The sequence below is a fragment of the Chiloscyllium plagiosum genome, chromosome 2, assembly GCF_004010195.1.
Source record: "Chiloscyllium plagiosum isolate BGI_BamShark_2017 chromosome 2, ASM401019v2, whole genome shotgun sequence".
NCBI classification, from domain to species: Eukaryota; Metazoa; Chordata; class Chondrichthyes; order Orectolobiformes; family Hemiscylliidae; genus Chiloscyllium; species Chiloscyllium plagiosum.
In genome coordinates this window covers 39,507,775-39,533,147 of record NC_057711.1, presented here as the reverse complement: position 1 = coordinate 39,533,147, position 25,373 = coordinate 39,507,775, and the positions used below count along the sequence as shown (strand labels likewise).

The 25,373-nt window shown below is 40.3% G+C and overlaps 1 protein-coding gene across 2 annotated transcripts in view; it reads right to left on the bottom strand.

The window, feature by feature from the left end:
• Positions 1-25,373, bottom strand: part of rasgrf2b (Ras protein-specific guanine nucleotide-releasing factor 2b) — a 229,148-nt gene that overhangs the window by 15,184 nt on the left and 188,591 nt on the right. For both annotated transcript variants that reach the window (XM_043708239.1, XM_043708251.1), the window contains 6 exons: positions 18,912-19,024; positions 15,301-15,361; positions 13,303-13,406; positions 12,061-12,145; positions 8,995-9,192; positions 340-419 (listed from right to left, as the gene is read on the bottom strand). In XM_043708239.1, the coding sequence (XP_043564174.1) occupies positions 340-419; positions 8,995-9,192; positions 12,061-12,145; positions 13,303-13,406; positions 15,301-15,361; positions 18,912-19,024 (641 nt within the window). The remainder of the gene's footprint in view (positions 1-339; positions 420-8,994; positions 9,193-12,060; positions 12,146-13,302; positions 13,407-15,300; positions 15,362-18,911; positions 19,025-25,373) is intronic.

Here is a 25,373-nt window from a genome sequence, read left to right as displayed (position 1 = left end):
AATATGATAGTACATCCTAAGTATCTGAGAAGATACAAAAATGGTCTCATGTTCACATGGTTCTTGATTACCATTTCAGATAATTTCAATTACCTTTGCAGTCAGCAAATATAATACTTTCTACACCCTTATTGTTGGGAATGGTGCCACAGCTAATTGTTAGGTTTCAGTCTGTGAGGAAAATTATTTTATTAAAGAAAGCTTAATAGACTCTAAGTGTTTAGTTGGTTTGAGATGTAACATAACAAATGCAACAAAGGTCCATTCACACTGAAGATTCAGCAAGGAGATTTGATAATATTTATTATCCAGAAAATAGCAACTCAAAACAAAACTAACTTTTTCAGAGTTTCTCTTAGATTTTTAAATCTTCCTTCTGATGAGACAGTTTTCTGAAGCTTGTCCATTTGAGCTTTGGTCTAAAACAAACAACATCACATTTTTTAATAATCACAATTTTTTAAAAATCCCAATTAATAAAACAAGTTCACACACTATAAATACTTGATGATATAAAAATATATTAAAAGTACATAGATTAAAGCACCAATCTTCAAATAGAATTCTATTTTCAGTAGATTGGAAAGATGATATTCAGATCTTTAATAGGGAATTGCAAGACAGATCAACAGAAAGTCATGTGGTGGCTTTCCATCTTCCTTAGCCCAAGGAGTCCAGAGGCCTGCATATTATCCTAACTGCTAACATTTACACTGGAACATAACTGGGGGCAATTACTAAGCATTTCTGATCAGCGTACCTCACCCATACATCAGGCATGACATTCATTATTGGAGCATCTTTAATGCAGAGTTGGAATTTTTCTGAATATTCTAAATTTAATCAGGTGTAAAAGTAAATTTACCAGGTTCGATAAGCAGAAGAAATATGTTGGGGTTTTGCTTGACAGGAGGCGGCTGTGGAAATTCAGTCATAGAAATGACTAGGCCCATGGTGGGAAAATCCTGTCGGGGCTCTGGGCTGATTTTATCAAAAGAGAGGAAGTCCTGACAGTGGGCTCAATGCAGGTTACATGGCTGCAAGGACAGATGACCAGACTTCGACAGAGACTTTTCCGAATGCAGTCATTTAATGGCTGGGTTTGCTGACCATAGTGAGTTCGTAATTAGCAAACGGCATTCTTGGAGATCAGAAGTGGAAGCCTACACGGCAAATTCACATATCACCTGACATTAACATCCCCAGAGAGAAGCAGAATTGGAGACGCAAGATCAGTTAGGGGTGAATGCTGCATTACCAAGACAAAATGGCTACTTGTGGCAGACTTCCCAAAGGCCCAATTCTTGACAAGGAAGCTGGCATTGATTGAGGACCACCACAAGCCTATGAGAGACACATGACACTGTTTACATTGTGGATTAGGTTAAGGCTGAAAGAGATCAATTTTAAAGGACAAAACAATCCAAGTTACAAGGGGCAAGCTGGAAAATAGAATTGAGGCCACAATCAGATTAATCTTGGATTTATAAAAAAGGGGAGCAGCCTTGAAGGGTTGAATGATCTTCTTCTGCTCCTAATTTTTGTATTCTTGTAGGAGAAGGGGAATCATGTTAAGAGTACTAGGGAATATAGAAGAATTGGAGCTGATGTGCATTTCATGGCACTAATGGTTCTAATGGAGGAGGATGCAGTGAAAATAGAATGGCTTACATTAAGGCAGCCTGTTATAGAGTGAGCAATGCAATTGATACAGCCATCAATCCTCCAGACAAGTACTAACTACAGCATCTATATTATCCTGATGAACACAGTGGTTAGCACTGCTGCCTCACAGCATCAGGGTCCCAGGTTCAATTCCAGCCTCAGGCTACTGTCTGTGTGGAGTTTGCACATTCTCCCCATGTCTGTGTGGGTTTCCTCTGGGTGCTCCAGGTTTCCTCCCACAGTCCAAAGACGTGCAGGTCAGGTGAATTGGCTGTGCTAAATTACCCATAGGTGTTAGGTGCACTAGTCAGAGGGAAATGGGTCTGGGTGGGTTACTGGTCGGAGGGTCAGTGTGGACTGATTGGACCGAACAGACTGTTTCCGCACTGTAGGTAATCTAACCTAAAACACAGGAAGCTCTAGATCAAGGGCAGGCTACAGGACTTGACAGAAAGTGCAAAGCACTACCTTCACTTTTGTCACTTCCAGAGGCAGGTGAAGGACTGATGACAGCTGTGGGACCACAGATCAAAGGAGGGTCCACCATCTGAGGGAGCAGCATCCCACAGTATCACATCAATCCAGTGCATTCACCCGCCAATAGCTCAGATACCCTCCTGTCAGTTGGCATTAAGGCACATTTTGAAAGAGTGGCAGCAGGTTGTGAGGATTGTGTAAATACATACGGGCAGGTAGTGGAGACATTGACGGAGCGTCTGCAGCCACTCCACATCAGAGGTTGAAGGAAAGGTCAGACGATGCTTAGGGTCGTGTAAATGGTGAGTGTGGGGAATCATAAGCAAATTGGCAGATGGTGAAGCAACATGTTTTGCATCTGGCGTGTGAACATATGACATTGTCCATTGAGAGAGAGAGGTGACCCTAACAGAGAGCCAAAATCAGCATTCTACTCCATGGATGCAAATGATGCACCATCACTCTCCATAGTATGGCCTTATCCATGAGCTGTGCTGAGTGTTGGGAAAGCTAAATAGCCCCAGGCCACCTGGACACAGTGCAGGCACTAGGCAAGTAAGGAAAGGTTAGTTTTTTTTGAAGGATTAAGGAAGAGCTGCCTGAGGCATCATTTGCATTGTTGGTGGATCCTGGATGGTGATATCGATACTCAGGAAGATCTGGAGAAATAAGTAGTCCTTGCAGAAATGCTGATACTTCCCTCACCAACCATCAGATACCCAAAGGACATCTGCCCTAGCTATCACAGGTACTGCTGGCTGCACTGAGGAGTACCATGGAGGAGCAGCTGGAATGGTTCACATCAATCCATCTTGAGGTCTCACTAGGTGATTATTTTGTGTCAAATTCCAAAAGATTCGATATACGTACTGTAACGTTTTGTTCCTTTAACAAGGTTATGTTGTCCTTGGCATTGTTTTTCAGAGAGGCCATAAAAGCAGCAGTTCCAAAAAAGGTCTGACTTGGATTGGGTTTAGGGCCAGTTTGATTATAGCTAACAGATACTCAGGCAAAACACTTTCAATTTAAAAAAACACACTTGTACAATGAAAGAGGAGTGGCCAGTTCTCCCAGCTCGGCTTTTCTCTAATTTGGTTTGGTCTGGCTGCTCACTGAAAACAGGCAGGCAGTTGTGAAGCTGCTGGGCCGAAGAGAAACAGATCCATGCTGACCCTTTCTCTCTCTCTCTCTGACTTCTCTCCTTTAAGAACCGGTGTTGGATTTACCTTTTGTACCAAGGGGTGTTTATGAGAATGTTACATGTATTGGAACAGCATCATTAAGTTGGTATCATCTGTTGGGTTTTCGGATAGGTTACGTTACTTGGTATTCTGTTCTCTTTTGTTTATGTTTCATTTGGTAATCATGTAAATAAATTCTGTTTTGTTTAAACCAAAGTGGCTCGACCAGCTGGAATATCCACTTTACACTTGCTTAAAACAACTAGAAGCATTAGAGTCTCACAATCCTTGAGGAGAAAGTGAGGTCTGCAGATGCTGGAGATCAGAGATGGAAATGTGTTGCTGGAAAAGCGCAGCAGGTCAGGCAGCATCTAGGGAACAGGAGAATCGACATTTCGGGCATTAGCCCTTCTTCAGGGCTAATGCCCGAAACGTCGATTCTCCTGTTCCCTAGATGCTGCCTGACCTGCTGCGCTTTTCCAGCAACACATTTCCATCTCAGTCTCACAATCCTCACAATCTGCTGCCACTACTTTCTTGAAATGTTTGGAGGGGGTCTGGCCTGGTCCATAACAGTCCCACTTTAAAGTCTTGCAATGCAGGAAATAACAATTTACTTCTGCATCAGCTGGGGACAACCTAAGATGATGGGGCACAAGAGGTTGTGTGTTGGAAGAGGGGATTTATGAAGAGAGGAAGAATAAATCAAGAGTCTAAGCTTGCAGGGAATATATAAACTGATTGCAAAAATCTCTATAGGTATGTGAAGAAAACAAGTTTAGTGAAGCCAATTGTGGGTCCCACTCCAGCAGGACTGGACAGGGAAAATGTAGGAAGCATGTTCCTGATGACCAGGGAGTCCAGAACCGGGGTCATGGTTTAAGGATGCAGAGTAAGTCATTTAGGACTGGGATGAGGAGAAATTTCTTCACCCAGAGAGTGGAAAACCTGCAGAATTTTCTGCCACAGAACACAATTGAGGCCAAAACAGAGAATGTTTTCAAGAACTAGATATGTTTCTTATGACTAAAAAGTTTGGAGAGAAAGTTGAGTTGAACGATCGGCCGTAATCATATTGAATAGTGGAGCAAGATCAAAGGACCTACTCCTGCGCCTTTTCTCCATGTTTCTGTGTGTCTGTGTCAGTCATCAAGCATTTATCTAGTCTCATTCCATTTTCCTGCAGTTGGCCTGTAAACTTATGTGTGTTCATTCAATATTTGTTAAATGCCTTTGAGGGTTCCTACCTCTACTACAGTTTCAAGTAATGAGTTCCAGGTACTCCCTTTCATCTCAGCCTCTGGGTAAAAGGAATTTTCTTCAAATCCCTTTAAATCTCCTGCCCATTGCCTTAAATCTTTGTCATCTGGTTACTGACCCTTCTAATGTGGGGAAACATTTCTTCCTATCTACGCTATTTGTGCATCTCTTAATTTTGCAAACCTTAATCAGGTCCCCACTCAGCCTTCTCTGCTCTAAGGAAAACAACCCCAACCTATCTCGTCTCTTCCCATAACAACAGGCAACATCCTAGTAAATGTCGTCTGCACCTTCTCTAGTGTAATCACATGGTTCCTGCAGTATAGTCACCAGAACAGCACACAATACTCCAGCTAAGGCCTTGCTAATGTTATATACAGCTCCAACATAATCTCCTTTCTCTTATATTCAATGCCTCAATTAATAAAGCTAAGTATCCCGCCTGCCTTCTTAACAACTTATTTGCCTTCAAGAATCTATGGACATGCAGACCGAGATTCTGCTGATTCTGTGTAAGTCCTGGAGCCCGACCATTCATGAAGTACTTTGTCTCGTTAGTCCTCCCAAAATGCATTATCTCACATTTTTCAAGTTTAAATTCTATTTCAGCCCATCTATATCATTCTACAGTCCAAGGCCTTCCTCTTCACTATTTAACACACTATCAATTTTCATGTCATCGCAAATTTACTATTCATACCTCATACTGATCATTTACGTCTTGGTACACCACTGGACAGAAGCTTCCAATCACAACACCACCTTTAACCATCATACTCTGCTTTTTGCCACTAAGCTAATTCTGGATCCAATTTGCCAGATTGCCCTCGATTCCATGTACTTCTGCCTTCTCACTAGGCTGTCTTGTTAACAGGTTTACTGAAATTCATCAACTACACCACCCTCATCTATACACCTTCTCACATTCTCAAAATGTGTAATCAAATTTGTTAGACATGATCTCACCCTGACAAAGCCATGCTGATATTCTTGATTATTCCTTGCCTCTCCAAATGGAGATACATTCTGTCCCTCAGAATTACTTTTTCCAATAATTTCATACCACAGATGTAAAACTCACTGGTCTATAGCTTTCAGGTTTATCCCTACTACCTTTCTTAAATAATGATACCATATTAGCTGTTTTTTCATCCTCTGGCACTTTTCACGTGGCCAGTGAGGATTAGAAAATTAATGTCAGAGCCCCTGCAACTTTCTCCTTTCCCTCCCACAGCAGGTAAGGGTACATTTCACTTGGGCCTGCTAAAACTTCTAGTAATTGCTTCCTCTCAATGTGAATGTTTATAAATGTATTGCAGACCCCTTCCTGGTTTCTATCTCTATATCGTCCTTCTCTGTTGTGAGTACAGATGTAAGTATTCATTTAAAACCACACCCTCAGCTCCACAAATTGTTATTTTGGCACCTAAAGGCCTTCTGCTCTTTCCCAAGTTACATTTGCCTCTAATATATTGATAAACTGCCTTTGGATTTTCTTTTATTTTCCTCACTAGTGTTTTATCATGACTGTACTGTACTTTGATTTTCTAATTCCTTTAAATAATTCTTGAGCCTTCAGCATATGTCACAGGCTCCCTTTATGCTCCTTATCCAACCCATTCCTTGATATTCAGTGTACTCTGGACTTGTTGATCCCACCATTCACCTTTACGGGAACATACTGGTCTTGCACTGTCACTATTACCCTTCTAAATGACTCCCACTGCTTTAATATGGATTTTCCTACAGGTAGTTGCTCTCAGTCCACTTTGACAACACCCAATATTTTTAAAATATTGAAATATGCCTCCTGCCAGTTTAGAACTTTTACTTGTGGTCCATCTTTTACCTTTTCCATAACTACCTTAAATCTTGCTGTGGGACTATCACTATTACCGAAGTCCCACTGACATTTCTACACTCACCTAGCTTTGTTTCCTAAATTTAGGTCAAGTACCGCCTCCTCTCTTGTAGGACTTTCTACGTGCTGACTTAAAAATCTCTACTGGGCACATTTTAAGAATTCTGCTCCCTCTAAATCTTTTACACTTTGCCCTCCCAGTTAATATTAGGGAAGTTGAAATCCTCTATTATTACTTTATTACTTCTACACTTCTCTCAATTCGCCTACATACCTCAACTTTCCATCTCTCTCTGACTCTTTGGCTATCTATAGTATATTCCCAGGAAATCACCCACCTCCTTTACGTTTTTAAGTTCTACACACATATGGCCTCATTTATCGAATGGTGCAAGATACTATCCCTCTTTAAAGCAATAATTGACTCCTTGATTGATATTGGAACACCACCTCCTCTTTTATATTAACTCCCATCTTGCCTGAATATTCAGCTGCCAGTCCTACCTTTCTATCAACCATGGCTCTGTGATAACAATTCCATGTATTAATCAATACCCTCAACTCATCTGCCTTACTCCAAGACTCTTTACATTAAAACAAATGCCATCCAACTTTGCCAACCCTCAACTATAAATGCTCTGCTTTCCAGACTGACTCGGTATCTCATCTACACTTCGTTGTGCATCATCTGCTACTGTCCCTCCACTCTGTAACCTATTCCCTGCCAAATTAGTTCAAACCACCACTAATAGTAAAACCTCTGAAAGGAATGGGGTCCCCCTGCAATTCAGGTGTGCACACACACATAAATCTCTGGGGTGAATTTGCATTTGCAGATACATTCTATTTTGTTCAAAAAGCACATGATCTGTAGACAGTCAGTCAATGTGGCATTTTATAAATTTCTACTTTGGATGTAAAACCTGACTCCAGGTTTGAGACATAAACAGACTTGAAACAAGGGGCCTCACACCTAAAATGTGCCTAAAATGTCTGACCGGAGACATCACCTTTACACTGATAAGTTATCTTGAGGCAGTGACTTGAAAGGAACTCTGGGATTTACATATTAATCAGTCGAAACCTGCATCTCCATTCTTATTTATTAAAGACTTAACAGCCATCTAGGTTTGTTCAATACATTTGCATAAGTTGTATGACCCTATGATCTTTTACTTATAAATTCTGTGTCCAATGTATTCTCTCTCGCTAGCTGCCTGAGGAATGAGCAGGGCTGTGAAAACTTAGTTTCAAATTAACCTATTGGACTATAACCCAGTGTCATGTGATTTTTGATTTGGTTCACCCCCAGTCTCTCCATGTCATATTTACAACCTTGTCATCGGATCCTGACCTCACCCACTCCTCTCTGTGATGCTGAATGCCTGTTATAGGATCCTCAGCTCACCCGCCCTCTGAGTCACACTGACTTCTCAACATCGTCGTCTTGCCTGCTTTTCTCAGTGACACTGACTGTCTGTCACAGGGGTCATTATCTGGTCAACTCCTCTACATGAGATTGCAATGATGTTCTTGAATCTGATCACCCTCCCAGATTGACTGGTCTAAGTGGTATGGATAGCCTAGTTTCCTGGTGCGCATCATCCATTATTTGTTTGCTAGCCCACCAATTGGGAAATCAGACAGATATTTCCAAATAATCCCAGAAATTATTTTAAAGAGCAAATATTAAGTGCCCCAGTTCCCTTGACTCCCTCAAGACATTGGTAATCTTGGCAGCCAATAAAACCTCCAGCATTCTGAACAGCTTGATGACCATTACTACAGAGATATCATCTTCAGGGACGTTATGGCATAAGATTGTAATAAAGTCTCTGTAAAATCTTTTAGATTGAAAGCGCTTCTTTGGGAATTAGCTTACCTTTTTGGCCTTTGTGCCCTCCTCCACAAGATTCCACCATCCCTTACTGCAAATCTGGCTAGATCAACTGCACTCCTTATGGTAGGAAAAGCCAGAGTCAAACCTGGAGTGTACATCTGTAACCCTCAAAGCCTCTGAATTCCTTAATGCTGCTAGCACTCTGAGAAACTTGTCTGACCATAGAAAGACATTAGGGTTCTGCTCCATATAGACTCCCACCTGTTGCGACACGCCCCCTCCCCAACTCTCGAAATCTCTCACCAAGATGCAGGTAGAATTCTGCCAATTTGTAGAGTCCTAAAAGGGAACAGGATAATAGAGGGAACAGGATAATAGAAGGAACCCTACGACTTGAGCTTTGTTAATTGGATAAATTCAATTGCGTCCATTCATGGGGAATGAAAAAAATCTAGAAACACCACATGTATATGCTTTAATGTCTTTTTCCCAAAACATAGACTTTTCTTTACCCTTTAAAAATGTGATTTCTTGCTCAGATACATCTGAGGGAAATAAGCAGTATGGAATTAGTAAAGCACCTGGAATTTAATTTCCAATAGGCCTTTTCTCCGCCTTTTGTTTGAACCGAAGGGAAGCATTTTGACAATAAAATCACAAGTAACATATTCGGATCTTGCACAGAAACCCTCATGATTGACACTCATTACCTGTTTGGAAACCTTTGCCCAGGTTTTCTTCAGCCTATAGATTGCACTCCTGTTCAGGGCTGATGTGATCTCAAGGACTCCATTGTAGTTATGCAGACATCTGCAAACGTCTCCCACTGCTATCCATTTCTCAATGGAAATTGTGCGTGAACTGACATCAGCATGCATCATGATTTGAGAAGCAACAAGATTACTCATCTGAAGGAGAAATTGTAGCGTTAGGGAAATGAGTTGATTATCATTGAGAACAACAACGACTGGCAGGACGTAATTACAATGCCTGTAATTTAATGAAGGGTATAGACTGACATTTTATTACAGACTCTAAATAATTCCCCTGTATTAGTTATTATTTAACATTTATGCAAGGCACTAATTTTGTTTGTCTACTCATTTTATTTGCCATGCTCTGGATCCTGTATGAGATAAGAAAGTAAAAGGAAAAGTGCAGCTGATAAATTAGTTGCAGATCATTTTTGGCATGCTGCCGGCATCTCGTTGATGAATAGTTTTTATTTTTGAGAAAGCGAGATGAGAAGTCAGAACCAACAATGTAGAATGTCATCAAGAGTAAAAACAGAAGCACAGAAGACAATAAATTAGTCTTGGGTGAAACTAAGCACTGGATCAGGAAAGGTTTTCGGAGCTGAGTGGAGAGGAGGTGACAAAAGAATGAGTTTGAAAGAAAGAAGACATGTTGAGTTCCCATTCCTATACAGTGTTAATGTGAGGAGGGAATAAGTGCACAGAACAACTGATTTGCAGCTTTGACAAAATAAAGGAAGGAAAATAGATGTCCTTCAGCATAGTCAGCTACAGCAGTGAAAGGTCACCAAACCAATGGATGTTAACTTTGGTTGCATTATTGCAGCATTCAATTTCTTCTTTAATTCAATAATTAGAATATTAATGTAATACACTCCTTATAGTTTCTGTGATAAAATATTAACTGAAAGCAACACACCTGGAGATAAGCAAAATAACACAGAAAGTGCCATGACTGCAGACAAATTATCCCTGAATTATATGTATCCAGCATATTTAAGAAAACCAGAAGTTTCCATTTCTGAATAGCCCCCTATGGATAATGTTCTGCCAGCACTATTTTTTAACCAATATCTAAACAGGTCCCAGCTCCATGCCATCTCTGGAAGCCTTGCAGCTTAATTAAGGTGTCCTCCCAGTAGCAGGCCTGTGTCGCATCAGAATACTGATTCCATTCTCCAAAACTGCAGTGCACAGATGAAAAGTCATAGCCCAGTCCATTAATAGTTCTGTGAAGAGGTTCCTACTTCAACCTGCTGCTTTCACTGGCTTTGGACCTCTCCCATCTAAAGTTTCAATGAAAGCAGCTGAGGGACCTCCTTCCACAATGAGGCAGTCTCGTGCATGCCTGCCTACTTCAGCAGTGCCCACTTCTACCAGTGAGGCAATCAGCTGGATATCGCTATGTAAATCGTATTGCAGAGATCAGCACAGTGGCAGACATCTGGGGAGCTAATAAAATAGACAAGCTCATGTCACCCATTTATGTCTGATTTGGGGTTATTGCCACTGACTATAAAATTTAGCCCTATGTGTTTCTAAAGGCTTCTTTCATCTCCTGAACTTACCTTGTGATTCTGTTGATAAAGTAAAAACTGATGATAAATACTTGGAAAACTTAGGGAGGTGATGACCTGAACAAGTAATCCAGAGACACAGATAATATTCTACCAAAGCAGATGGTGGAATTTCAATTCAGTTGAACATATCTGGAATTAAGAGTCTAACCATGGTCATTGCCAATTGTTATAAAAATTCTTCAGGCTCACTAATGTTCTTCAGGGAAGGAAACTGTCGTCTTTAACTGGTCTGGCGTGCATGTGACTCTTGACACACAGCAATGTGGTTGACTCTTAACTGCCCTCTGAAATGGCCTAGCAAACTATATAGTTGTATCAACTGCTAGAAAGGAAAAACATGAATGAAATAGGCATCAACTATGGCATTGGAAATGACAAAGGCAAACATAGCCCTGTCAACCTTGCAAAATCTTCCTTGCTAACATCTTGGGGCTAGTACCCAACCCTGGATATGTCCTGTCCCACTGGTGACAGAGGAGTGGCGGCACAATGTTATACAGTCAAGAGGGTGTTGCACTTGGAGTCCTCAACATTGACTCCAGACCTCATGAAGCCTCATTGCATCAAGTCAAATGTGGGAAAGGAAATCTCCTGATGATTACCATGTACTACCCTCCTTTGACCAACAAATCAGTATTCCTCCATGTTGAACACCACTTGGAGGAAACAGTGAGGGAGGGTGGCAAGTGTGCAGAATGTACTCTGGATGGGCATCTTCAATGTTCATCACCAACAGTGTGTTTTGGCAGCAGCACTACTGTTGAGCTGGTAAGGTCTTAAAGAACATAGCTGTTAAACTGGGTCTGTAGCAGGTGATGAGGAAACCAACAAGAGGGCAAAACATATTTGACCTCATCCTCATCAATCTGTCTGTCACAGATATATCAGCCCATGACAATGTTAGTGAGAGTGGCCACCTCACAGTCCTTGTGAAGGCTAAGTCACACCTTCACTTTCAGAAGAACTGCCATTGTGTTGCTAAATGGGAAAGACTTAGAACAGACAGACCATATGACCATAAGAAATAGGAACAGGTATACGCCAATAGGTCCCTTGAGCCTTCTTGACCATTCAGTAGTATTATGGCTAATCCGACATTCCTCACACCCACTCTCCTGCCCTTTCTCCATTCATCTACTGATCAACAATCTACCTATTTAGCAACTCAAGACTGGGCATCCACGAGGCACTCTGGACCATCAACAGCAGCATTGTACTTCAGGACAATCTGTAATAACTGTAGAATGTTTCTATTCTATTAGTCAAAATACCAGTGGGAAAAATAATAATGCATTGCAATGTTATTAACCTCATGTGACAGACAAACAGCTATGGAGATGCACATTCAACATTTGTATTTTTTGCTGGTTGCTTTATCCCACATCAATATCTATAACTGGAATTAAACATTTTTATCATATGGATATGTATTGATACTTACATCATTAAAATGCTGACTAGTCTTCATGATGTATGGCGTTCGTTCAGTTTTATCAACTTTCATCCACCCTTGACCAAGAAACTCCCTGGAAGAAAGTTTTCAAATTACTGAGATTCTCGTGCTGTATTTCAGAGCTATAATCCATGGCTCCACTGCCAATGTATTGAAGACTGTGAAACATTCTTGTGAAATACTGTGTGGCCTTCCCACCCCGCCCTGCATTGTCTTCTATTTTCTGGTAGGTGGGAAAGATATCACTCACCCTTGGTTCTATTAAGACACTGAAGTAGCCCATTCAAGGGCCTCATCCTGCCTCCACAGCTATTTTACCTGCAGCAGGGGAAGTCTCGGGCAAAAGTATATAACCCAGCAGCTTTCACAGCAAAATGTCCATTTGTCATTATGCCCACTTAACCTAACAGACCTCACCTCCTTTGTTGAGGTCTGTCAGCAGCTCCCATTGCTATCCTGAACGTATCTGTTGGTTTGGATTCCATAACCTCTTCTTCATCGGAACTGAGCATAGTCCCAAAAGTCTCAATGAGATTGGTCAACAGCTCTCTGAGGCAGGACTTCGCAGATGTTTCAAACTTAAACAATTAATGCTGCTTAAATAGCTGCTAAGTAGTCAACTCTCGGAGGGCACGTTCCCTTTTCAGTTCAGATGACTAGTAATATAAAGGCCCATAAGGGTTTTTCTAAACAATACTATGTGTTCATTAGATAGATATGATCCCTAAAAAACCGGATCGACCTTTTCACAGTTAGGTGAAGTGTGCAAAGGTGTAAAGATACTACACTTTATCAGCAGTCAGAGAGTATTATAGCATTCAAATGGTAATTACTACCAACATATCATCTCCTGTACAAAGGAAAAGGTAACTTTCAAAAAAAAAAACCCAAACACATTTATGCTGAAAATTGACTCAAAATGTTAGCTTAGTTGGAAATGGTCATAAGATCTAGCCCCTTCCTCACAGTCCTATAAGGATGAAAATTCCCAGATAAAATGCAGTGTCTAGAGACTTTCACTATGGTCACTGACCCCCAACATTTCATAAAGTTTTAAGTGATTTACCAAAAGGGAGGAAAATCCCTGAAAACATTTTTAGATCAGCTATTCCTTCTCAAGTAGAGAGAATCAATTTATATTCTATTTCAAAGTTGTCAGCATATGTCAGAAAGTTTGCACCCAGAATGTTAACCTCCAAAAATACTTTTCCAAGACACATTCAAACTCACTCATATGGTATGCTTCTGAAAACAATATGATCAAGGAGCGTTAACTGCTCTGCTATTTCCATGACTGACAGTGTCTCAAAGGTTTCCATCCTGGGGCCATCTGTCTGTAAAGAATCATATTATGAGGCTGATTAGTACAACAAAGGAAATGGGGCATTAACTGGGTTAAATTACAGGACTTTTGATTTTGAGGTTTTGCTCCATGGGAATATTTAATAGAAATTGTGCTAATAAAATTAGTACATATAAAAATATCCAGAAATGTAATTCATGAAATACTCACAAATGATTATTGTAGCTTTTCTTCTGAGATTATAGTAAGAAATAGCAATAAGAATATCATTCATTCTGCAGTTTTTGCTCAGTAGTAACCTTTGAAAACCTGAGTGTTTATTTAGTTTACTTCTATTGAACAATGTTGTGGTTTTACTTGAAATGAAGAAACACAAAACTTTCTAAGAAAATAAGAGGCTAAAAAGAATGTATGCTTATGACTAAAGTTGTTATTTTGTAATTAGGAAATTCCTCCTCACAATTTTGGATTGTTGTTAGATTTATCAAAATACTGGCAGAGCCAATGAAGACCTGAGTTATGGATTGATGTGGTCTAGATGCATCAATGTTGAATAAGGCAGGAAGAACTCGGAGATCCTGGAAACAATCAGTGTGAAAGGGAGAGTGCCAATCTTTCCCTTCCGGCAGTGCACTAATAACACATAAATGCTTCAAGATCCAGTAAAGTTCAATTGTTAATTGTTAATCGAGTGCTGACAATCAACGGTGTAGGTAGTCAGGGGTTTGGCATAAAGCCATGCTATTTAGGAACTAAATTAGGTCTGCCATAACTTTACAGGCAACAGATGGAAAAGATGTACACGCTACGGGTCTGGGCAACATAGGTATCTAGGCCTGGAACCAAGGCAACTTGTGATGTCTGAGAGCAGATGGCTGGTTGCAATATTGTGGGAGAGGCCGTGCATCCATCTCCCGGGGGAAAGGACAAAACTCCCCCACCGATAAAACCGCCAAAGCAAGGGCCTGACACAGGAGTCACCACCACCAATGGAGGAAGGTCAATTAGATTCATTCATGAATCAGTTGACATGCTCAATCTAACCTAGTTTTCCTGCACCTCTCAAAGGCAGCTCATCTCAGCAGATCCTGTTGAGTTTGTCAGCAGTTTTGGATGTGGTCAGATGGAGGAAGAATGGGAGATTGGTAAAGGCCAGGTACGCTCATCCTCAAGGAACCTGGCTTCAAGCAAAGTTATTGCTAAAAATAATTACTCTGCACGTGCCTCAAAAACTTAAGTCCACTCCTTTCCACCGTCTTCCCCCCAGCAATGCATCTTCCACTCCATGATGCGATGATCCTGCCAATGATACTGCTGGCCTCTGAACTTGCACAACTGGAGTTCTCAATTGTGGAAAGGCTTCACGGTGGCCTCCTAACTACCTGAAGGGCATTTGATTTTGCCAGGTCTCCCTGTTGGAACTGACAGGGTTTCCCCATTGATTCCCTGACTGATGGGCGAGACCCCACGTCAGACCAGGAAAAATTCTGCACAGAAAAATTCTGACCTAAGTCTTACTGTGAAAGGCTGGTACCTAATTCAGTGGATAACCTATCCTCCATAAAATTGTTGTGAACAAAATCTTCTATATGTTGCTTCATAATATCAACCAGTTTAAAAATTCTAACTTCAATTAACTTTCTGTAAATGTATCAAAGCCGTATTATTAAGCAATCTGAAGGACTGTAACTTTGGCTAGTGTGTTCCAAGTTAAAAGCCTTGTAAAATAAATGCCATGTAAAGAAAAAAAATTAATAGCATAAAAATAAATAGCATTCAAACAAGTGGCATGGAGAAGTTAGCTTATTTTCAATTATTTAATGATATGCATGGCTGGTTTATTATTTCTGATATTAAATTAAATCCAAGAACTACTTCATTAATTGGGACACCATGTGGGTTCATCTGTGAATTGACATACTCACCATCTGTATTAAAACTTCCATCCGCAGCTGAGGATCATCCAACTCATCTTGTGAAAGCACACTGACAGAGAATTCAATGCAGATTAGAAAGAAATACACCATGGAGTTGGATTTAACAAAATCAAATCATCGAACTGCTAATACATTTTGAATCATTATTGTATAAAATAGATTAATTAACCTGCAGTTTTTTTGGGGGGAGTATGCAAATAAACTATTTTGCTGCAATTTCTGTAGACAGGTTTTTGCACAGAGTTAAAACTTTCTATGGGACTCAGTTCTAATATTGTCTAAGTTCTAGTTGTATTGACTGACGTTACCATGTTGCAGTCTAATGCGTTGACATAGAAGTAGCAGTGTACCTTATGAGATAACCTCTGTCATGACTTCTGAAAACAAAAGGCTTCCAAAAGCCTACATCACACTGCGTACCCTTTGGGACAGGAACAATTTAGAGGAACAAAACATCTCAAGGGGCTTCACAGGAGCATAGAGAGTCATAGAGATGTACAGCATGGAAACAGACCCTTTGGTCCAACCCGTCCATACCGACCAGATATCCCAACCCAACCAAGTCCCACCTGCCAGCACCCGGCCCATATCCCTCCAAACCCTTCCTATTCATATACCCATCCAAATGCCTCTTAAATGTTGCAATTGTACCAGACTCCATCACTTCCTCTGGCAGCTCATTCCACACACGTACCACCCTCTGTGTGAAAAAGTTGCACCTTCTGTCCCTTTTATATCTTTCCCCTCTCACCGTAAACCTATGCCCTCTAGTTCTGGACTCCCCGACCCCAGGGAAAAGACTTTGTCTATTTATCCTATCCATGCCCCTCAATTTTGTAAACCTCTATAAGGGAAAACAGCCCCAGCCTATTCAAGCAACACTCCCTCGGACCTTACCATTAAGTGTGTAAGTCCTGCTAAGATTTGCTTTCCTAAAATGCTGCACCAAGCATTTATCTGAATTAAACTCTATCTGCCACTTCTCAGCCCATTGGCCCATCTGGTCCAGATCCTGTTGTAATCTGAGGTAACCCTCTTCACTGTCCATTATACCTCCAATTTTGGTGTCATCTGCAAACTTACTAACTTTTAAAGTTACTGGCATTTTAAAGTAAAGTTTGACAGTGAGCAATTAAAAGAGATATTTGTACAGATGACCAACAAATTTAGTCACTGAGGCAGATTTTGAAGAACACCACTAAGGAAGAGAGAGAGGTGGAAAGGAATCCAACAGGAATTCAAGAGTTTCAGGACTTTCGTGTAATGAAGGTCAATTATGTAGCAAGAAATGCTGAAGATGCTGGAATTATAAATGTAAAAATATCTAGAGCATTGTGAGGCTGAGTAGATACAGAAATGGGAAAGGTTGAGGCCATGAGAGAATTTGAAAATAAAGATAACAATTCTATAATGGAAGTTTAGCTTATTTAGACACCAATATAAATCAGTGAGCACAGACGTAATGGGTGAACAAGAGTTAGTGAAAGTTAGGACATGAGTAGCAGGATTCTGGATGACTTCAAGTTTATAAGATCATAGACATCAGAGCAGAAATTAGGTGTTTCAGCCCATCTAGTCTGCTCCACCATTCAATCATGGCTGATAAGTTTCTAAACCCCATTCTCCTGCTTTCTCCCTGTAACCCTTGATACTGAAGAACCTGTCTATCTCAGTCTTAAATATACTCAATGAACTGGCCTCCACAGCCTTCTGTGGCAATGAATTCCATAGATTCACCATTCTCTGGCCATGGAGGTTAAAGTGTGGGTAGCTATCCAGCCATGGCAATCAATGCATGGCTGAGGGTTTCAGCCAGCACTTCCACCTGTGTCAGGTATAGAATCTGCTGACAGGGGTAAAAATAAGCAATATACTGATATTTGCCAAAGGAAGGGATGGATTTGGTGGCTAAGGTAATGGAGTTTTTAATGGAGATTAATTTGTGGTCTTCCTAATAGTTAATAGGAGAAACATCCTGTTCTCATGGAGTAAAAATAAGATGATCCATCCATCAAATTTAATATGACATATTCTTAATATCAATTATGACTTCACTATTTAGGCTGAAATTACAGATAGCTTCTTCCCAGAGCCATTATACATCTGCTTAAATGTACTCAGCTTTAGGAAACCTTTTCAGGGTTTTAGCCCATTGCTGGGACCAGCAATAACTCTTCATGCTCAATTAATTAAATATCCCTCCCTTTTCAAGAGCCCTGCTCTACACAGCCATTCCTAATCCAACAACTTCCCAAAATTGTCTCACTCAAAGAAAAAACTAAAAACCAGAAGTCTCCCTCTCTAATCTTTGGATGTTTCTCTTAGGGCTGAATAAAAACAAGCTCTAGAAGTCTCTAAATAAAACCTTGAGACTCCATTATTTACCTTGCTCAGTCACACAACAATCTAAAATAATGAAAATCCATTGCTGGTGCACAAAACCTATTCATTCTAAAGTCAAGCCTTAAACATTTTACAATTGACCAGGAGCTGAATTGGACCAGCCATATTACTACCATAGCTACAAAAGCAGGTCCGAGGCTGGGAGTTCTGCGGCAAGTAACTCACCTCCTTTGTTCCCAAAGTCTGTCCTCTTTTTACAAGGCACAAGTCATGAGTGTGATGGAATACTATTCACTTGACTGGCTGAATGCAAGTCCAAGAACACTCAAAAAGCTTGACAACACCAAAGCCAAAGCAGTCCACTTGATTGGCCACCCATCAATCACTTCAACGTTCATTCTCTTCAGTGGTAATGCCACCAACATCATCCTCTCTGGAGATCTCCCACCACAGTGTCCCACCCCATAGTAAGTGAGTAAACACATGACAGATGCAGTTCAACAGAGCTAATTGTGAAGTCACTTCAGTGTGGAAGAGAGAGAGAGGCAAAGTATTATTTAAATGGTGGTATATTGTGAAATGTGGATACAAAGGTTCTAGATGTCCTTGTACACCAGTCTACACTAGAAAATGGTCAGGCAGGTTACTGCCTGCCCTGGAGTTCTTGTTTCACCCACTCTTCTAAGTGCTGCTAACTCCAGTCTCAGAGTCCTTCTCTCACTTGCTCTACTGGATGCTGCCAACTTTCTTGTCTTAGTGTCTTCCCTCACCCACTCCTCCCCTCTTGTCATTTACAATTACATTAAATTTGCATCTACTTGTTATGCTGTCACCAACCTGAACTAACCAGCCATCATTTATCTCAAATTTACACAATCATGAATGCCCCTATCAAATTGCTACTAGAACCTTTTCTGTCTCACAGAAAAATGTTCTAATTTGTCCACTCTTACCTTTTAACAATAAACTCTTGTCCTGGTAACAAGCCAGTTAACCTACACTGCAACTTTCCTATTGTCTAACCTGTCCACAATGTGTTGGGTGAGGAATTGTGAACAAAACTTGTTTAATTAGGAACTAATATTTAATATTACCTTCTGGATATGGCATTTCAAACTTCTAATGAAAAACATTTTTATTAAGCAGTGAAATCCTATAATACACTCAGAAAATTCTGTCATCCAACAATTGAATTTTTAAGAGGTGGTAAAGATAGCCTGCAATAACAAATTATGAGCACAGCATAAAGATATCACCTTAAAATGTTGGCTGTGGCTTTCCTTTCTTGGGGCAGCAGATCATGGTCACGCATCACTTCCTCTAATAAATTTACAATGTTTGATTTCAGTTCACTGTTCATCTCAAAATCCTGAACAATGAGAAAATAATGAACCTATTACCATTCAGAGGTGAGTGTACACATCTTGCCAGTAAACTTTCAAAAATGAAAAGCATTTAATATTTTTATCAGTCTAAGCATTTCCTCACAGTCTAGCAGTGTTGCACGGAAAGGATAATATTTATTTAAGTATTTAGATAAAATCCATGCAATCCATTATTAAGAAAATTTCATCCTCACAGTCCAGGACATGTCTAATAACATAACTATATTGCAAGAACAATCAAATTGAACCTTGTCAGCATTTCCAATACGTAAAACCATTTTTCACCTTGTTCAAAACAACATAGAATGAGAAAATATCAGTTACCTAGTTTGCTCCTTCTAATGTACATATCTCTGGATGCTAGATTCAGCCTTATACATGAATTCTTCTGAGTAAAGTTCTTGCATGATCACCAAAATTTCAGGATTTCTACATACACTGTTTCCCTACGATTCAAATATCTCATGATGCTCAATCAATAGAGCATATCCAATCTTTATTTCACTTCAGATTTCCAGAATTCCATTTTATTTCCACTATTTAGCTGCAATGAGTTACAACTTACTGATGCTTCATTAGTTAGAGCAGCACAAGGACAATTATACTCTACATCAAAATACCAGTTCATAGTTCATGGCATAGACAAATGATGTTTGGTGCCAACAGCACTGGCTGTCTATGTTCTATATAATGGAGGGTGAAGATCTGAAGCATCCAAAGCTCTTGCAGTTATCAATGGCATGATCCAAATGTGTTTAAAACAATTCTAGCTGACCCAACAGTGAATGAAGCACTGAAACAGATTTCCATTAGTTAAGTGACCAAGCAATTAGATTTTGCAAGAACAAACCTTTCTCTTCTACTGAATCCTTGCACTGAAAGAATTTGCATGATCACATAAGTTACAAATGCAATGAACATTTTTGCAGCTGGTCTTTCTAAGCAACTATGAACAATCCCTTTTACATTTCCCAACCTTAGCTCAACATTAATGAGGTGAATTGAAGTGCAACAAGTAGCAGAAAAGACTGCTGTTCCACGTTTATGAATGTCCATTAACTGACAGCTCATATGCATTTTTAAACCTGCAGTGGACAAGGTTGCAAATAGTACTGAACAACCACAAAAAATCTTCAATTGTTAAGTCATTGACCTTCACACCCACCCTCCCCCTCCCCAATCATCAGAAGTGGACACATGGCTCATTATTGTACAATTATGAAAACTATTCACACTCCTCAGATACTTAAGCAGCCCGTGTCCAAATGCAGTAAGATCTGGACAACATCCAGGCTTATGATGATAAGTGGAAAGTAATATTCACATCGCGCAAAAGCCTGGCAATGAAAATCTTCAATAAAAGTTTAAGTTAACCGTGTTTCTTGATTGTCAATGGCATTACTATTGATGAAACCCCACAGTAGATATCCTAGAAGACTAGAAACTGAATGTGACCAGCCATATAACTATTGTGGCTACAAGAGCAAGTTAGAAGTTTTGAATCCTGCAGTACAAAACTCACCTGCTACTCTCCAGTGTCTATCTACTATCTTCAAGGTACAAGTCAGGAATATGATGGAATGCTCTGCATTTGCCCAGATAAGTGCAGGTTCGATAACACTCAAAAAGCACAACAGCAACCACAGCAAAGTAGTCCTGTGTCTGGCACAATAGCAACCTTCTTTAACATTCACTCCCTTTACTACCAATGCACTAGTATGTATCTACAAGATGCACAGCATAACTCACCAAAGCTCCTTCAACAGCTGTGAGCTCTATTACCTGGAAGGTAAAAAGCAGCAGATACATTGGAACACACTACCTGCAGGATCCCCTCCAAGCCACTCATTATCCTAGCCTGAAACTTTACACTGCTTCTTCAGTGTGAAAATCCTATATCAACATCCCTGGGACTGCAGTGGGTCAAGAAGGCAATTCCACACCACCTTCTCAAGGCAAAGTAGGAACCGGTAATAATTAGGGACTGGCCTAGCCAGTGATACTGACATCCCCTGAACAATTTTTTTTAAAGTATGGAGATAGACATGAAGAGTCCAAAGATAAAGGGTACAGATGTTACATATAACCCCAATGTATAACACAGGGCAATGGCTTAGGATACCTGTCTCTTAGTTGACCACATTGACGACATTCTCAAGTAGCCATTAATCACCAATATGCATCAGTGAAGATGAGGGTCGAGGAAGAGCTAGCGTGGGAGAATAACACTGAGGCTGAAGATCTGCAATAACCTAAATGAATGACAGACCAGTCTTGAGAAGCTAAATGGCCTATTCATGCTCCTATTTATATGTTCATTGCTTTCGCAAAATTCACCCACTTTATTGGAGCTACAAATATTTTAAAAAATCAATAACAATATTCTGGTCCTTGAGAAAAGTTATTGATTTGGATATCTATCTAACTCATATTAATGATGTTAAAGTGTCGATCTTCCAACCACAAGATGAAAGGGTAAGACTTGGCAATAAGCATGCACATTATTATGAATATGTGTTAACTGAAATAATAATTTACATTATTATCAGCTGAACATATTGATCTTTTGAAAGTAACACTCTCCCCAAACCAAGGACATTGGCGACAACAGCAAAAATGTTGCAATTGCAAATAACAAAAGATGCTTCACTCGAGTCACTTGGGCTGTATTGCTTTCAAAGAATGGTCTCATCACCTGATTTATGGCTGTAAAATACGTTGGTTTTGAATACAGACAATCAAAGAGAACATACCACAATGAAAATAAGACATTGGCCTCTCCCTTTTTCTCTCTGAAGCTCCTTTCAAAGTTTGTGGTTTGAAGATCCACTTGATGACCTCATCACCATAGGTGGAGGGTTCTGAATGGAAAATGTTGAATCTCAACTATTGTCTCCAAGGAAAAAAAGCTCAAAGTCATAACTGATCCAGGAATAGACCACATTGCTATGTGCAGAAAGTGACTTTAGTTGCAGGGTAGCATTTGAAAAATCAGTGTCTAATATTTTTTTTCCAAATTTAACTGTTATGTATTCAAAATACTTTTAAGATAACATTCTACGGAGTTAAGAACTTTTATGCTTGTAGTGAATTGTGCTTGTGTATGGAATTCGACAAGAAGAGCGGTTAGATATATTTACACATATAAAAACCTTCTGTTGATAATCTTTACTTGAGTAGGTTCTTGAAAAGAATGGATAACGTGAAGAAGCTGTGACAGGCAGGCAGCCAGCATCAGTGAGAGGAGCGATTGAGGTAAGGACCATCACAGAGAAGCAGCAGGACTAGTGATGGGCCCGAGTGGAACTCAGGATAGAAGCACAAATAAGACGTTTTAGTCTATGCTTAAGTCGGAATAAGATTAAAATGAAACGACATCCTGGACATGGTTTGAAATCGTAGACACACCTAGCTGTCTGGATGAACAGGTATAGGTAGGTACTCTGGCTGGGGCAACTTGAGCTCCAGATATTGGAAGTTGAGCAGTAGCTAGGGACACCACGCTACATTCAAGGGGCTGAAAGGTTTGTGAATAAGCACAATTCAGGACATGATCTCTCCACACAGTTTGAGGGTATGCAGACAGAAAGGGAAGTATTAACTGCCAGACAGAAAAAGGGTACTAAGCATGTAGTGCAGGAACCTCCCAAGTACATCTTGCTTGAAAACCATTTATCAACCATGGCAAACAGAAAGCGAGAGTTCCTCTGTGCAGGTCAACCAGGGCCAAGATTATGGCTCTGTGTGTCCATTTGCTCAGGAGGGGAGGAAGGAGCATGGGAAAGAGCAATAGTGGTAGGCAATTCATCAGTAAGGGGAAGAGACAGGCCCTTTTTACATCTGTAAATGTAACTCCAGATTCGTATGTTACCAGAGTGCCAGGGTCAAGGGCATCATAAAAGGGCTTCAGGGTGTTCTGAAGGAGGGGGATGAAAAGCCTTAGGTCATAGTCCATGCTGGGGCAGATGACAAAGGAAGAAACATAAACGATGTCCTGCAAACAGACTCGAGGAAGTTAGATAGGAAATTAAAAAGCAGGACTTTGGAGGTAATAATTTTCTGATGCCATTGAGTAATGAGCAAAGGATAGAGTATTGGAGAAATAGTGCAAGAGGGAGAGCTTGAGATTCCAAATGGTCAGAGATAGGTTGGATAGAAAGGCACCTTTTTTCAATGGTGGTGGAGTCTGTAGCCGAGATATTAGATGTCAGGTAAGAGATAGAAGGCCAAGAGGAAAGTTGAGGAGAAATTTTTCACCAGAGGATGGTGAAAGACTGGAACTTACTGCCTGAAAGGGTTATTGATTCAGAAACTTTTGTAACATTTAAGTAGCATTTTGATATGCAGTTGCATTGCAAAAGCCTATAGGGCATGGGGCAAAAACTGGAAAATCCAATTAGTGCAGTCAGGTCCTTGTTGACGAGGGAACAGAAGACCGATGAGCCTGACATCGGTGGTGGATACGTTGTTGGAGGGAATCCTGAGTGACAGGATTTACAGGCATTTGGAAAGGCAAGAACTGATTAGGGATAGACAGCATGGCTTTGTGCATGGGAAATCATGTCTCACGAACTTAATTGAGTTTTTTGAAGTGAAAAAGAGCATTGATGAGGGCAGAATGGTGGACGTGATCTATATGGACTTCAGTAAGGCGTTTGACTCGTTATCAAGGTTAGATCGCATGGAATACAAGGAGAACTAACCATTTGAATACAGAACTGGCTCAAACATAGAAGACAGAGGGTGGTGGTGGAGGGTTGTTTTTCAGACTGGAGGCCTGTGACCAGTGGAGTGCCACAAGGAGCGGTGCTGGATCCACTACTTCTCGTCATTTATGTAAATGACTTGGATGTTAACATAGGAGGTATAGTTAGTAAGTTTGATACCAAAATTGGAGGTGTAGTGGACAGTGAAGAAAGTCACCTCAGAGTACAACATGATCTCAATCAGATGGGCCAATGGACTGAGGAATCTTAGATGGAGATTAATTTAGATAAATATGAGGTGCTGTATTTTGGAAAAGCAAATCAGAGCAGGACTTATATACCTAATGGTAAGGTCTTAGGGAGTGTTGCTGAATAAAGAGACCTTGGAGTGTAGGTTCATAGTTCCTTGAAAGTAGAGTCACAGGGAGATTGGATAGTGAAGGTGGTGTTTGGTATGCTTCCATATTGGTCAGAGCATTGAGTATAGGAGTTAGGAGATTATGTTGTGGCTGTACAGGACATTGGTTAGGCCACTTTTGGAATATTGCATGCAATTCTTGTCTCCTACCTATTGGAAGGACGTTGTGAAACTTGCAAGGGCTCAGAAAAGATTTACAAGGATGTTGCCAGGGTTGGAGGATTTGAGCTATAGAGAGAGACTGAATAGGCAGAGGCTGTTTTCCCTGGAGCATCAGAGGCTGAGGGGTGACCTTACAGAGGCTTATAAAATCATGAGGGGTATGGATAGGATAAATAGACAAAGTCTATTCCGTCGGGTGGGGGAGTTCAGAACTAGAAGGCACAGGTTTAGGGTGAGAGGGCAAAGATATAAAAGGGACCTAAGGGGCAACTTTTTCACATAGATGATGGTGCATGTATGGAATGAGCTGCCAGAGGTGGTGTTGGAGGCTGGTATAGTTGCAGTATTTAAAAGGCATTTAGATGGATATATGAATAGGAAGGAATGAGAGGGATATGGGCCAAGTGCTGGTAAATGGGACTAGATTAGGTTAGGGTATCTGGTCAGCATGGACGAGTTGGAATGAAGGCTCTATTTCTGCAATGCACATCTCTATGATTCTATGACCAATACATGCACTATGGGCCAAATGGCCTCTTTCTGTGCCGTACATATTAAAGTTTTTTTTTTAAATGACTTAGCTTTTTATTTGTTAAAGGAACCTGACTGCCTTGTTTCCAAATGGAGCTATATATAATCTAATATTTTTGGCAATATCACCTCCTTTTTCAAATTCAAACTTTCTGGTGGCCAATGGAAAAGTGGGACAAGGAGAGGATATTTACACTTCCTAAGTGGGTCATAACAACATCTGCAAATTATATTGGCAGCTCTTACATTCTGTCGTGAATGTGTAATTGCAAAATTCAGTGAAAACCACTTAACCATGGTCATTCATATGAAGTATGGTGAATTATTAACGGATAAGGGAAGGGCGAACTTTACTGTTCTGAAGAATGGTCACTGCACTTGAAACATTAACTTTGTTTTCTCTCCACAGATGCTGCCAGACTCTGCAGAGTTTCTCCAACAATTTCTGTTTCTGTTTCAGATTTCCAACATCTGCAGTTCTTTGGTTTATACTAACGTGTAATATTTTGCAAATTT